Consider the following 13,229-nt stretch of genomic DNA (forward strand, 5'->3'; position numbering starts at 1 on the left):
TTTTCTGTTTTACATTAATTATTATGGGGTAATAATATAAAAATTGATGACAATACGTCAGTGTAGTAAAAGATGTAGTGTACCAGGGTAAAATTCTACTACGGAAATTAGACATCGTTTCCCAAAGAATGATCTCGCTCCTTTCCAAAAATGGGTTGATCAAGTAAATAGTAGTAAGTTACCTGGATAAACCACAATGCAAATATATCAACGTCATGGTGTTTGTTATGGACATATTAGTGAAAAATTTAAAATTATCCTTCACGAACAGGTATTTGGGTAAATGCATATCCATCATTGGTTTTATCAGGTACATATAAAATTATCTAACTACTACATGTCTGTTTATATATTGCTTGTTTACAGAAATTCAAAAATTTATGAAGATGTTAGTAGTAATAAAATTCAATTAATCTACCAAGTTGTGCGTATGTTGTCAGTGTGATGTCTCTACATAAAGAAGTCTTACAAGAAGGTAATAATTAATATAACTGGATAATTAGTAGTAATAAATACTACTTTTAATTATAAAATATCCCTAAAATATTTGCAATACTTTAACTTTTTAGAACAATCAGTGTTCAATCATTTTATAGTAGAGGAATTATATATTTAAATTTGATTGCCTTGTTAAGAAAATATTTGTTATGGTGCCATCAATTAAAAATTTAATTGCTACTTTTAGGGGATTTATTAACTTAAAGAAATCTATTTTGTCTAAATTTACACATAACTACATTTGTTTAACAAATCTTAACCAAGATTGCTTAAAGATTTTTGTTGGGTCTATTAGAGGTCATAGAGGTAGAAACAGCATCCTTCCCCTAGTATGTTCGAGAAATTTTTAAAAGGGCTCATCATTTCAATTTTTTCACATCATGCTCCCGGAGAAAATTGTGAAGTAGATGAACATGTTAGATAACTTATATTCTTTTTTAACGGGAGATCTAGTACCACTTGAGGTGGTTAAATCACCAGTTGAGTCTATATTTTCAGTTCCAGAGAATTTTGCTCTGAGGAAAACAAAAGTCTAATATTGTATTTTAGTCTTATTTCAGGCTATTTAACAAAACTTCTGAAAAAGAGACAACATGCAATATTTGTCTATATTGTATATTAAGTAGTTCCACAGATTAAATACTCTAAAATCTAAATATTTTTAAAAAACACATAAATTTTTAGTGTTTCGACTGTCCAATCCATAATGATTTTCAAGACAAAATTTTAAGTTATTCTGAGGTTTGATTGTATTTTTGGTTTAATTGAAGTTAATGTAATATCAACAGGAAAGGATTTAAAGTTTACCTTCAATATATCAAGATAAGTTAGAACTCTAATAGATCCCATAAAATTGATGGCACTAAACATATATGGGAAGGCCTTATAGAAGAATTATAGATATTTTAATATTGCCTAGAATAGAGTTCATAATTGTTTTTTTTTTTTTGCTTTTTGTTTATATATATTTATATTATTACACATAAGTGTAATGTATATTTGTATAGGATTTTATTTTAATAAATTAATTTAAAAATTTAAATTTGATTTTTATTTAAATGCTATTGGCCAATAAATGTGACGTCACAAAATAATCAGGGGAAATGGCAGACCAATCAAAGCAAAGTATTTTCCTTACAGGTTTCTACATAACTATTTTAAACTAACCAATCAAATTCGCGTTGTCAGCGCCGCCAATGATTGGACTAAGCGAAACTTTGTCCCACTACTTACCATTGCAGTTGCACACCCCTGCTAGTTGCCGATACTGGTCTATTATTTGATATTATGCCCAATCTTCGACTTTACCAATAAGTATTTATGATTAGACGGGATAGTTACCGTAAGCGAGCTGAATATTATATTAATACAAATGATTAATAAATGAATTAATTAATAATGCATAACTGTAGGTATCTATTCTATGATTAAGTCATTTCCAATAGAAAATATATGAACAATATTAGCAAGAAGTGACAGACAGTTCTACAATTTGCCAATCTGTGGTTGAAGAAAATAAATAGGTCAAAGATAATGTCAAGTGTAATTCTTTTGTTATACTGTTCGACACTTAGGACGTATAAATAATTAACTTAAAGTTGTTATTATATAAACAGTATGTATTGGAACTAATATAATATTATTAGCCCTAAATGTCTTACATATTTCAACCCTACTAATACATTAACCTCAAAGAGTGAAAAATGGCTAGTAATATTCCGGATTTTAACTATTGCTGTGAAATATGCGGCTTAGATGGTCTAAGCGAAGATGAATTTAGAATTCACACACATACAGCTCACGTAGAGGGTACAGGAATTTGTCCCTTTTGTGAACTAACTGATGTGAGTCCTGCTGAATTAATCCTTCATGTTAACCAAGCTCATTTGGATTTTTTAACACCAGAATCTGAACAAAATATGAGTTTTATTGATGATACAAGCCCTAGGTAATTGAGTACAAGACCTAGTAATTTGTAATATATACTTTTGTTGGCTTATTTATTTGTACTTAGTTGTTTCCTATTTTTTAGTGAATTTAATGGATTTAGTGAAGATAATGGTATAAACTGGAACAATCCAGCTACATATTCAAATAAAATTAGTAATAAGGAGAAAGTTGAGAATAAAGGAAATATAGCAAATATTAATTTAAATCCAAAAGTATGTTTAAATTATATTATATATGGTATCTTATGTTTTATATATTTTAATATACTGCAGGTTAATGGAGGTGGTGAGGTTAGTCCTCAAAATTCGAGCCATGGTCAAGGATCACCACTGAGATCTAATTTAGCATTAAAATTAAAAAGTTCATTACAGGTTCTACAATGTCCTATGTGTAATTATACTAGTCAAAGTCCTAATGAGTTAGAGGAGCATGTTAACAGGTTTTATTGATAATTATTAAAACCAATAACAATTAAATATATCTTATTTATTTTAGGAGTCATTTTGATTTAACATCACCTTCTGTTGGTGCTAGTACTACTACCACCACTACCACCTCTGAGGCCTTTTCCTGTCCATTATGCATCAAAACATTTGCCTTAGCACCAGATCTAGAATTGCATGTTAATATTGAACATAAAGATGTTTTGTCTCCTGCAAGTCCTGTTGTTTATTCATGTCCAGTATGTGGAATATCATTAGATAAAAGTACCGATGTAAGTGATTTGCTTGTTGAATTGATTGAATATAATTGGTGTATATAATTTTATAGGGTGAGTCAGTTCAGCAACATGTTGAATCTCATTTTCCTGCTGGTTCCCCACAACCTGCAGATAGAGCAGCTTTGCGCGAAAGAGAAAAACGTGAATTTGAAATGCTTCGTGCTCAATATGGAATGGATAATCAGGTAACTTCATAAAAATATTTTATTAATTTTTATATCATTTTTGTTTACAAATTAAGGGAAACTTTCGTGAACAATCTGTTACAAATATGCAAAGAGCTGTGTATGCAGGAGAAATGAGTGTAGCTGATTACTATGAACGTCAACTTGACTTAAAAGCAGCTGAAAGTTGTGGGGTAGATGATGGCAGTTCAGTTACAAGAAGCATAGTATGTATTCACTTATATATAAAAGCATATGAACTTATATTTAAAAATTAGGTGCCTCGGGTAAGAGCAATGAGCAATAGTGCTACCAATGTAGTAAGAAATGTCTTATGTACTTGTGTGGATCACTATGCCTCATCATATGGTGATAGAGGTTGGGGCTGTGGTTATCGCAACATTCAGATGCTCATATCAAGTCTATTAACACATACAGGTTACAATGAGAGACTCTATAAACTGTGGCAGAAAGAAAAACCACCAAGAAGTTCGGTTCCAAGTATATCACGTTTGCAAAGTCTTATTGAACAAGCTTGGTCACAGGGATTTGACATTCAGGTAAGTGTTAGTGCCTTTGTTTTGATATTTAAGGAGTACCATATTTTTTACATATATATATATCTTATTTATGAATTTAAGGGGTCAGAACAGTTAGAATGTAGGTTAGTGAATACAAGAAAATGGATTGGAGCGACAGAAGTGGCAACTTTGCTGTCATTTTTGCGAATTCGTTGCCAATTAATAGATTTCCACAGATCAACAGGCCCAGGTGGATCTCACCCAGAACTTTTTAAATGGGTATTGAACTATTTTGAGAATAGCTCTGCTGGTGAATTCACCCCTCCCTTATACCTTCAACATCAAGGTATTTAGCAAATGTAAAATCAAATTTTATTTTTTCACGGTTACGTTTTTTAAGGTCATAGTCGAACAATAATGGGTATTGAATTACACAGAGATGGCAGCTTAGTTTTATTGGTTTTGGATCCTAGTCACTCTCCCCAACAGATGGCACAATTGGGCGATACTAGCAACTCATCCAGTGCATTGCGTATCTTGAGAAAAAGCGAGGCTTCCATGAAAGCAAAGCAGTATCAAATAGCAGCTGTTGTTGGCACTATAGATAATGAACAACAGTATCAGGTAATTCCACAAAATATCTCCTTCAATAAGTTTTTGAAATATTTCAAAAAATAATTCACTGAACTAAAGAATTGACAGATTACTTTTTGACATTATAATGACATGTTTTTATGGCTTAATTTTCTATATGAGGTAATAGGAGCTATGTGTATGTTTTATACAAATTGTAGTCGGACAGAGCAAGGTCAGGTCCAATATGGTGGATGCATTATAATTTACAAGCAATCTCTTTTGCAAGTCACTGAAAATATGTGTGATTTAGTTTTGTCATAACGGAAGGCCTTTTCTGTTGATCAATTGTGGTCTTTTTCCGTCTGCTTCAATAGCATTAGATGTTGACAGTACACCATTATAATTTTCGCATATTATTGTCGTACGTTATCTAGTTTTCATTAGGCGTAATGATCTGTTACAAAAATGGTTTGAAATAGTTTCATTTCAGCATTGAGTTCCACATGGAAACTCTTGGTTGTCGCGAAATGAAATAAACCAATCTTCATCGAAACTTCCGAAACGAAAACGGACACTTCGCCATAATCACCACACAATTTTCGACAAACCTGCGCAGAATTTTTTCGTTTTCGTAAGTAAAAAAAACGTGTAACGAAAGTTACCTTCTGGATTTCCCATTTTTTAAACTCAATAACTTTTGACTGAGTAAATAACGGGTGGTATCATATCTAGAATGCTGTATGGACTATTTATTAATTATTATTCAATATAACTTTTTTTAATAAAATCGGAGTGCTTGCACTAAAACTTCTTTATAAATCGGTATAATTTGTGACGCTTTTCTATATAAAAGAGTAATAACAAAACAATAAATTACATAAAGCAGATAAATACATACGGGACATGAAATTCATTCCGTAAATATAAAGAAAATAAAAGCAATGCCAGTATAATACAAAAAATACCAATAATTGTACCAAGTGCGTGCACTTGATAGACAACAGTCACTGTTGGCCTTTTGTCGAATGGTGAAAATCGTCATTTTTGTACCGAAAATTATAACATTTCCTTGAAATTACTACTATTTTTTTCAGGCTAGTAAAATACTTCGTGGTACGCGAATACCTCAAGAACGGTGAGGTTAGTGTCAATTCCCCTCCCTCCCCTAGGACACCATTTCATCCTGCTTAACAGATGTTTACGAAAAATCATTGTTGACCACCTTTGCTGTTCAAAAATATATCTGCATATTGATCAGGAGGTGTACGTAGACGAATGTTAGGCTTCAACTGATATATGGACAACGGTAACAGATGAAATTTCACAGCTCAGACTCTTTAAACAGTTTTATACTTTATTTAAGATATTTATGCTAATATTTTTTCACCGCATCTGGTATTATTGAGCTATATACACTGTAAACTTCAGAAAAAAAAAACAAAAAAATGCTATAATACTAATAACTAACAAAGTTTTTGCAATAGCTTATTGGATATTTAAGTGGAATTTAGAATTATCAGTAAAGAGAATCAAATTTATTAGCATGGTATTCAACTTTATGGTCCTATTTTCATTCATATAGTACAAATCTAAAATTAATGAGTAATTTATAAGTATCTCATGTTAAGTGACTTTTTGTATGGGAGTTAGTTGTTCCGTCGAGAAAAGGAAAAGATTGAAGCTTTTAAAATACACTTGTTTTTGAAATTATTTATGTATTCGTGATAAATACAGTGACAGTAAAGGTAATCTTTCTTGCCTTATTTATAATAGCAAATATAATATGAAGCGATATCGATTTTTACACAGCAATATTAATTTCTCAATATTAAAGTCTTAAAATATGTTTCCTCCAAAGATAGACATTTTTTCATTTCAAGGCAGCTATTTTATTGCTTTTTGTAGTTAATTTTTTAAACTATTATTTTAGTGTTAATGTTGTGTCTTAAAATCTGCAATAATTTAATCTTTACTAGGATATTAATTTTTTGTTTTGATATTATTTTTGGCTATAGACATTATTAACTGATTACTTTTAGTGTAACTGTAAAAAAACTTATATTATTGTTAATATATTTGTTATTTATTTTATTTTAGTGCCATATTGTATTGTATGTGTTAATGATGTGTAAAGGATTGTATGAAGTCATCGTTAGCACATCTTTGTTGTGATATTTTGTTTTGTTTGTGGATACATGTTATATACGATATTTGAATATTCTGCATTGCCTAAACTTTTAAATCTTAAGTTACTATAGTTTAGTGTTTAGCATAGAATCTTATATTCAAATGGTTATCAGTCAGTTTTAGAACTATGATTGTATTGATAAAAGATAATCTCACATGATTTAAAACAAAAGTAGTTACAGGATTCAATACCATTAATATCCTACTTAAATTATTATTAAAGAGAACTTTATTCTTATTGAGCAATTTAAGTTTTTAGATGAATGTATCATTTGTTGTGACATCATCCATTCCTTTTTAAGTTCCTAAGCTGCAATGCACTGTTGTGTAGATATAAGCACTGAAGAGTTATGCTTGACCTAGGATTTAAGCGCAGATATTGAAATGCAGGGTTTTACAATAAAATAATATGAATAAGGAAATTTTTTCATCAAATATTTGATGACGGTAACAGTTGATAATATAAGCCTGCCTTTTGTTCTGACTGAAATAAATGGAAAGAAAATTAGCCAAGGATAGTCTATTTTTGATCAAGGTTAAACATATTTCCAATTACTTGACACTGCGTGAGCTTGGATGCAGCTAATTAAATATATGGGTCTGTTTTGCTTTTAGTGTCATTGATGGTGTATTGCATTTTCTGACAATCATAAAGGAATATTTAATATATGTTGAAACTTTAAGTATTTTTGTCTATGAAATAATTAATACTGATAGCTTTAAAGATCTTTTGTTAACTGCATCTGCAATGTATACCTCATCAAATACACCTCTCAAAAATTAGTTAATACAATATTATATCTCTTATCTCTACATGGTTTCATAATAATTTCCAGTCCTCTCTTCCATATATATATATATGGTAATATTCAAAATATTACATATGACATTAGAAACAAAATAATACCCTACTTTATGATAATATAGTCCTAAGTTCAGACACTGTACACATTACCGCTTGTCTATTACATATTAAATTAGAACTAATCTTCAGTTAATTCTTTAATGTGATAAAAGAAATAGTCATTGTTTTGTATACTTTTATTTAACATGACAAATATATCAAATGTGAGTATGGAACCTCTTTGTTTGATGGAAATACTATATTTTAATACATTTATTAAGTGGGAGTGTTGTTAAACTAAAGTAAAGAGGTTTCAAATTCATAGCTTTTATTATATAATAAAAAATCAAAGTTAATTTTAAATATGTTTGGGAATTTATTTTATAGTTTTCTTTTTTGCCTTTAATTTATGTAATGAATTTAATTTGGACATTAAATTTTGGTACAATGATTGAAGTAAAGAAAGATAGTCCTTAAATAGTATGTTATTGAACTTAATACACAGCAATAACTAAACATCTATTTCCAAATAGTCCGTCGATTAAATTGGCTTAAATTATAATTAAATACATAAAATATATGCAAGTTTTTTTTCTTGTTATAAACTAATGTTAACCTGAACATCCTCTGCATCCACAATGAACACATTCCACTATTCTTCCCTACAATGAAAACAATTACCAGGTCAGTTAAATAATAGTGTATATGAAAACTTCTTTCTGTTACCTCTTCTAATTTTCCTTTTGGTACTCTGCATATACAATTAGTACCAAAATTAGTATCTCTAGTTTGAATGCATCTCAAGCAACACAAATTCTCATAACCTTGTTTTTTCCACTTTGCTATCAAGTTTTTATCAGCAATATTTTCATTAAGACAATATTCGTACAGTTCTCTCGATATTGCTTTTCGTCTATAAAACAAATCATATATATATCTTGATTTTTGATGGTGAATTTTGAATATTGGCCATAATGATTCGTTTTTTCGTTTGCCTTCATGGGATTCCGTTTCAGCTATAAGGAATAAAATCTTGGTATCTTCTGAAAAAGTTCATAACTGATATTTTACCTTCTCTCATTTTCTGCTCTAGTTCATCTAGCGTTGGTTCTATTAATTCCCACCCTTCTGGTGGTGCTTTTTTACTACGACGAACTTTAGGCATATTTGTAGAAATGTAAAAACAAAATGTAATAACAAAAGTGGACTGTTGATGTATATATTTTAGGTTAGATTTAATTCATATTCTTTTTAATTCAAGAAAACACGTACGCTTATTCCTAGTTACATATACAAATTTTAGGTAGTGTTGTTTTCAAACAAATTTTCCGTATTTAATTAATGTATATATTATTTATGGCCAAACATACTTGTTTATAAATAAGGTAAAATAAAGTTGAAATTTTCAATTTGTTATTACAAAAAAAACGGGAATAAAAAGCACTTAATTAACAATCCTTGATTTTTTTAAAACTGGCTACATAATAAATTAAACTAAGGCTATTTAAGGTAAATAATTTAATTTGTTCTTATATTATGATATAATAACATGTATAGAAGAAATACACGTCGTAGCTTTGGTCTGTTATCAGTTTAACCAACAATACAGTTGTTTATTTAAATATAATTTTATCGAAAAATTTATCACAAACATTCAAGTTTTGAAAAACAATCAAAATCTAACAAATTAGGTGGTGTAAGCTGATTTCTTGTAAGTACCATGAAAAGAAAAATGAATATAAGAAATAAAAAAGAAATGTTTTTTTCGGGATTGTGAAGTATTTCTATTTGAACACGTTTATAGTTTTCAGTTTAAAATAATGTATATTGCTATAGTATATAAGCGTAACAATGTTTCATAAAACAAATAGGTGATATGATATACTTGGTCATATTAATCTATTTTTTACATGTTTTCCTTGATTTTTTCATTTGTTATCGTAATATGTCATATGCATTATATCTATTTGGTTCTTATTAGAAAAATACAGTTTTTCATCTTGCACCGATAATTTAACTTTTGGCATAAATTCGATAATTTATGTAATTATTATAGCTAATATATTTCCTAATAGTTTTGTAATTAATCTATAGACATGTCATGTTTATCTGCTAATAATTATTTATTATAACCTTTTTTGAACGGATTCCATTAACCAATACAAAATATGCGCTAGCGGTCTAGTAGATAACCATGAGTTTTTTTTAGATTTGGAGGGATTCGTTTACCACAAAGAACCAGTATGGATGCTCCAAAAACATCAGATATTATCATAATTGCTGGTAATTCTCATCCTGAACTTGCTAATTTAGTTGCAAAGAGACTAGGAGTGTCCATAGGACAATGTGCAATTTATCATCGAAGCAACAGAGAGACTATGTTTCAAATAGGAGATTCTGTCAGAGGAAAGGATATATTTATTGTTCAAACAGGAACAAAGTATGTATTCTAAAATAAGAAAAGTAGTGTATGAATTTGTTGATTATACAATTTTTAGGGATGTTAACAATAACATAATGGAGATGTTGATTATGGCTTATGCTCTAAAAACATCCTCAGCAAAATCAATTGTTGGAGTTATTCCATATCTACCTTACAGTAAACAATGTAAAATGCGTAAACGAGGTAGTGTTGTAACTAAATTATTGGCTCAAATGATGGTGAAGTCTGGTATGACTCACATCATTACAATGGATTTACATCAGAAAGAAATTCAAGGCTTTTTTGATTGCCCTGTTGATAATTTAAGAGCCAGCCCATTTTTACTTCAATACATTCAAGAAAGTGTACGTTGAATGTCACAAAATTAATACATTTTGATTAAGTGGGAACTGTAATTATATTTATTTATGGTTACTCTTAACATACTTTGCAGATACCTGATTATAGAAATGCTGTGATCGTCGCTAGAAATCCGGGATCTGCTAAAAAAGCAACGTCATATGCTGAACGTTTACGTCTAGGTATTGCTGTTATACATGGAGAACAAAAAGAAGCTGAGTCAGATGAAGTTAGTACCATTTACATTATTTAAACTGAAATAAATGACATATATTTTTAGTTCTCTTCTGTAGATGTACTTTATATTATTAATTTGTTAAAATTTGTATGTATCTTCATTACTATACTTCTAGGTTGATGGAAGATATTCACCTCCAACAGTTCCCCGTTCTCGTACAATGGATGCAGGCGTAGGAGTGCCTATTCATATTGCAAAAGAAAAACCTCCAATTAATGTGGTTGGTGATGTTGGTGGTAGAATTGCCATCATGGTGGTAAGTTGGTATTTTTACTTATACTTGCAACAGCTTTTTACTTATAGCTTCTTGATATATATGGCTTTATAGGATGATCTAATTGATGATGTTCAATCCTTTGTTGCTGCTGCTGAGGTTCTGAAGGAACGTGGAGCTTACAAAATTTATGTGTTAGCAACTCATGGGTTGTTATCTTCTGATGCGCCAAGGTTGATAGAAGATTCTCCAATAGATGAAGTAACATCCTATTATAATTAAGAATAACAAAATAATTACAATTTTATATTCTTAGGTCGTCGTCACTAACACTATTCCTCATGAACTGCAGAAGATGCAGTGTCATAAGATCAAAACCGTTGATATATCTATATTACTTTCAGAAGCGATTCGTCGTATCCATAACAAGGAATCCATGTCTTACCTTTTTAGAAATGTTACTCTTGAAGACTAAGAGATATATACACTCATATCTAGACTAAAACTAAGAACATAAAAATATGGGCCATTAGATTTTTAGTTTTTGCTTTGAATAATTTTAACACTAAAGCTAAGTGATCATTTTTGTTATAGGTATGTGTGATGATATTTTGATTGTGAAAATGGACTAGATATTTGGGGAACATTATTTTCACATTCTATGAAATGTTAAATAAATATATCTCGTGTGACTATTTTAGCCTTTTTTTCCTTATTCCTCATGATATTAAATTCGTCAGCGATTCACTTAGTTCAAATTTGAATATCTTCAATAGCAAGAACAAAATGTCTTCAATTGCAATCAAGTAAATATGTAATGAAAAAGTTAATATTATTAAAATAGCTGTTAAAAATCAATGTCCTAGTTAAACAAAAAAATAGTTCTTTGCTAGTGGCTGTAAATAATTAAGCTAATAAAATTGTATAATATTTATTATTTTAATCGCCTTTTAATAAACCATTCAATTTTTTCATAATTTTTTACATCTTAATTTAAATAGTCTTGTGTAATGGATATCAAAAAAAAGCAGAAGACACAGCATTTTTACCACCAGATTGACCCCAACTCAACCACGTGGTACAAGTTACAAGTACAACCACAGATTAAGCAGAGCAAAACTCAGTCAATTCTGCTCCCTCATCGGAGCGAGTTCCATGTGTACCGCCTTCAAATCGCCCGTATGCTTCAGAAAGTCTCATACCTCGGTTTTCAATTCGACCGCAGGTTTCAGTGGTCAACACGCCATCTGCAAAGGCAATGGCGCATGTAGTCTACTCTGCAGAAAAAACAAAACTTCCAATCCCACAGAAAGCAATCCTGCATAAAATGCTGATCCAATTAGTATCCCTTTTTGAAACAGTGAAGTACAAGATACAACTTGCAGAATTCCAAGTGTTCCAATCCAAAAATGTTCGCGTGTTACTCAATGCCCCATGGTTCATGAGGAAAGCGAACACTCATCTCGAATCAAACATCCCATTCATGAAAAGATTCAGGAATATGTTCAATGAGGTTCTCCCTTGGCACCTTGCAATACACAAATCAGCTGATTAAAGCCCTACGCTCTCATTACTGGCGGTAGGTAATTAAAATACGGCAATCCCCAGTCGTATCTCAGCAAATCAAGTGACATCAGCAAAGGGCTAATTGGTACTAGCTGGTCAACTTGGTTGAAAAAAAACATAGTCGTACATACACATAAATAAATATATTTCTTAAGAAAGGTTTATTCCATTTAGTAATAAATCTTTTTAAATGCCATTCGTGAAGATGTTGATAGGGATTTAGTATTAAACACTTATTTCTTTACAACAAATTAAAATAAGAAGAATGAAGATAATACAAATTTACTCTTTTTACGGTGTCTTTCCCACTACGCCAGTTATAAAATGAGAAGTGGTATAAATAATAAAATTGTTTCGAACATGAAACTAGTTTTACTTAAAAAATATTTTATTTTTAGGAAAGAACAAGCGTATTGTTGAATGGCGGTACAAAACGTCACTCAGCGTAAAAGCAGGTAAAAACCCTATGTTGACCACATCTAGTTTTAAACATCTCGCTCGTTTCCCCATTCGATCTTTACACAAGCACTTGTGAACTACACGCAGTGTAGCTCGCAACCAAAAGTAGCACAATGTAACGGCACGGCATAGATGGCGCTAGTAGAATTAAATCCATATGTTTTTTAGTTAGCCCTAACCCTCAAAAGATGCGTGTATAAATTTGACAATGAATAATACAGTTGAAGCGAAAACTTGGCTTGATGCCGAGTTTCTGGACACTGCCCCAGGAAAATCAACCATCAAGGATTGGGATGATAAGTTTAGACGTGGTGAAATGAGCACCGAAGACGGTGAACGCAGTGGACGCCCAAAAGAGGTTGTTACCGATGAAAACATTAAAAAATCCACAAAATGATTTTGAATGACCGTAAATTGAAAGAGATCGCAGACACTCTAAAGATATCAAATGAACGTGTACATCATATCATTCACGAATATTTGGGTATGAGAAAGCTCTGTGCAAAGTG

At 30.6% G+C, this 13,229-nt stretch overlaps 3 protein-coding genes across 9 annotated transcripts; 2 read left to right on the plus strand and 1 right to left on the minus strand.

The window, feature by feature from the left end:
* Window positions 1-1,972: 1,972 nt before the first annotated feature.
* LOC143206819 (zinc finger-containing ubiquitin peptidase 1) lies at window positions 1,973-5,736 on the plus strand. 2 transcript variants are annotated; one of them, XM_076419564.1, is made up of 10 exons: window positions 1,973-2,446; window positions 2,531-2,660; window positions 2,721-2,887; window positions 2,944-3,163; window positions 3,220-3,354; window positions 3,411-3,560; window positions 3,612-3,893; window positions 3,975-4,200; window positions 4,255-4,478; window positions 5,525-5,736. In XM_076419564.1, exons 1-10 carry the CDS (start codon window positions 2,202-2,204, stop codon window positions 5,567-5,569), a joined length of 1,824 nt encoding a protein of 607 aa, XP_076275679.1. In that variant the 5' UTR covers window positions 1,973-2,201; the 3' UTR covers window positions 5,570-5,736. The 2 variants fall into 2 exon arrangements, with proteins under 2 accessions (XP_076275679.1, XP_076275678.1); XM_076419563.1 differs by having other exon boundaries at window positions 1,996-2,446; window positions 2,531-2,887.
* On the plus strand, window positions 5,637-11,390 carry LOC143206821 (phosphoribosyl pyrophosphate synthase-associated protein 2). Of its 6 annotated transcripts, none has more exons than XM_076419574.1 (7): window positions 5,637-5,736; window positions 9,671-9,901; window positions 9,960-10,248; window positions 10,338-10,472; window positions 10,597-10,737; window positions 10,810-10,956; window positions 11,012-11,390. In XM_076419574.1, exons 2-7 carry the CDS (start codon window positions 9,705-9,707, stop codon window positions 11,168-11,170), a joined length of 1,068 nt encoding a protein of 355 aa, XP_076275689.1. In that variant the 5' UTR covers window positions 5,637-5,736; window positions 9,671-9,704; the 3' UTR covers window positions 11,171-11,390. The 6 variants fall into 6 exon arrangements, with proteins under 6 accessions (XP_076275689.1, XP_076275684.1, XP_076275685.1 ...); XM_076419569.1 differs by lacking the exon at window positions 5,637-5,736 and adding an exon at window positions 8,704-9,172; XM_076419570.1 differs by lacking the exon at window positions 5,637-5,736 and adding an exon at window positions 8,713-8,846.
* On the minus strand, window positions 7,773-8,713 carry l(1)10Bb (BUD31-like protein). The gene is made up of 3 exons (XM_076419580.1): window positions 8,533-8,713; window positions 8,188-8,477; window positions 7,773-8,123 (listed from the first exon to the last, which is right to left on the minus strand). Exons 1-3 carry the CDS (start codon window positions 8,624-8,626, stop codon window positions 8,073-8,075), a joined length of 435 nt encoding a protein of 144 aa, XP_076275695.1. The 5' UTR covers window positions 8,627-8,713; the 3' UTR covers window positions 7,773-8,072.
* Window positions 11,391-13,229: the final 1,839 nt, after the last annotated feature.

The sequence above is a fragment of the Rhynchophorus ferrugineus genome, unplaced genomic scaffold (genome assembly GCF_030347505.1).
Source record: "Rhynchophorus ferrugineus isolate W39M unplaced genomic scaffold, kcgeb_rfMv2 rfM1, whole genome shotgun sequence".
Lineage (NCBI taxonomy): Eukaryota > Metazoa > Arthropoda > Insecta > Coleoptera > Curculionidae > Rhynchophorus > Rhynchophorus ferrugineus.

Bases quoted from the DNA above. Each gene is read 5' to 3' on its own strand.
- LOC143206821 (XM_076419568.1), top strand. From the start codon at position 9,313: ATGTTTCATAAAACAAATAG. The intron at 9,902-9,959 runs GTATGTATTCTA...TACAATTTTTAG, and splicing joins ATTGTTCAAACAGGAACAAA to GGATGTTAACAATAACATAA. The intron at 10,249-10,337 runs GTACGTTGAATG...CATACTTTGCAG, and splicing joins TTCAATACATTCAAGAAAGT to ATACCTGATTATAGAAATGC.
- LOC143206819 (XM_076419563.1), top strand. From the start codon at position 2,202: ATGGCTAGTAATATTCCGGATTTTAACTATTGCTGTGAAATATGCGGC. The intron at 2,447-2,530 runs GTAATTGAGTAC...CCTATTTTTTAG, and splicing joins ATTGATGATACAAGCCCTAG to TGAATTTAATGGATTTAGTG. The intron at 3,355-3,410 runs GTAACTTCATAA...TTACAAATTAAG, and splicing joins AATATGGAATGGATAATCAG to GGAAACTTTCGTGAACAATC.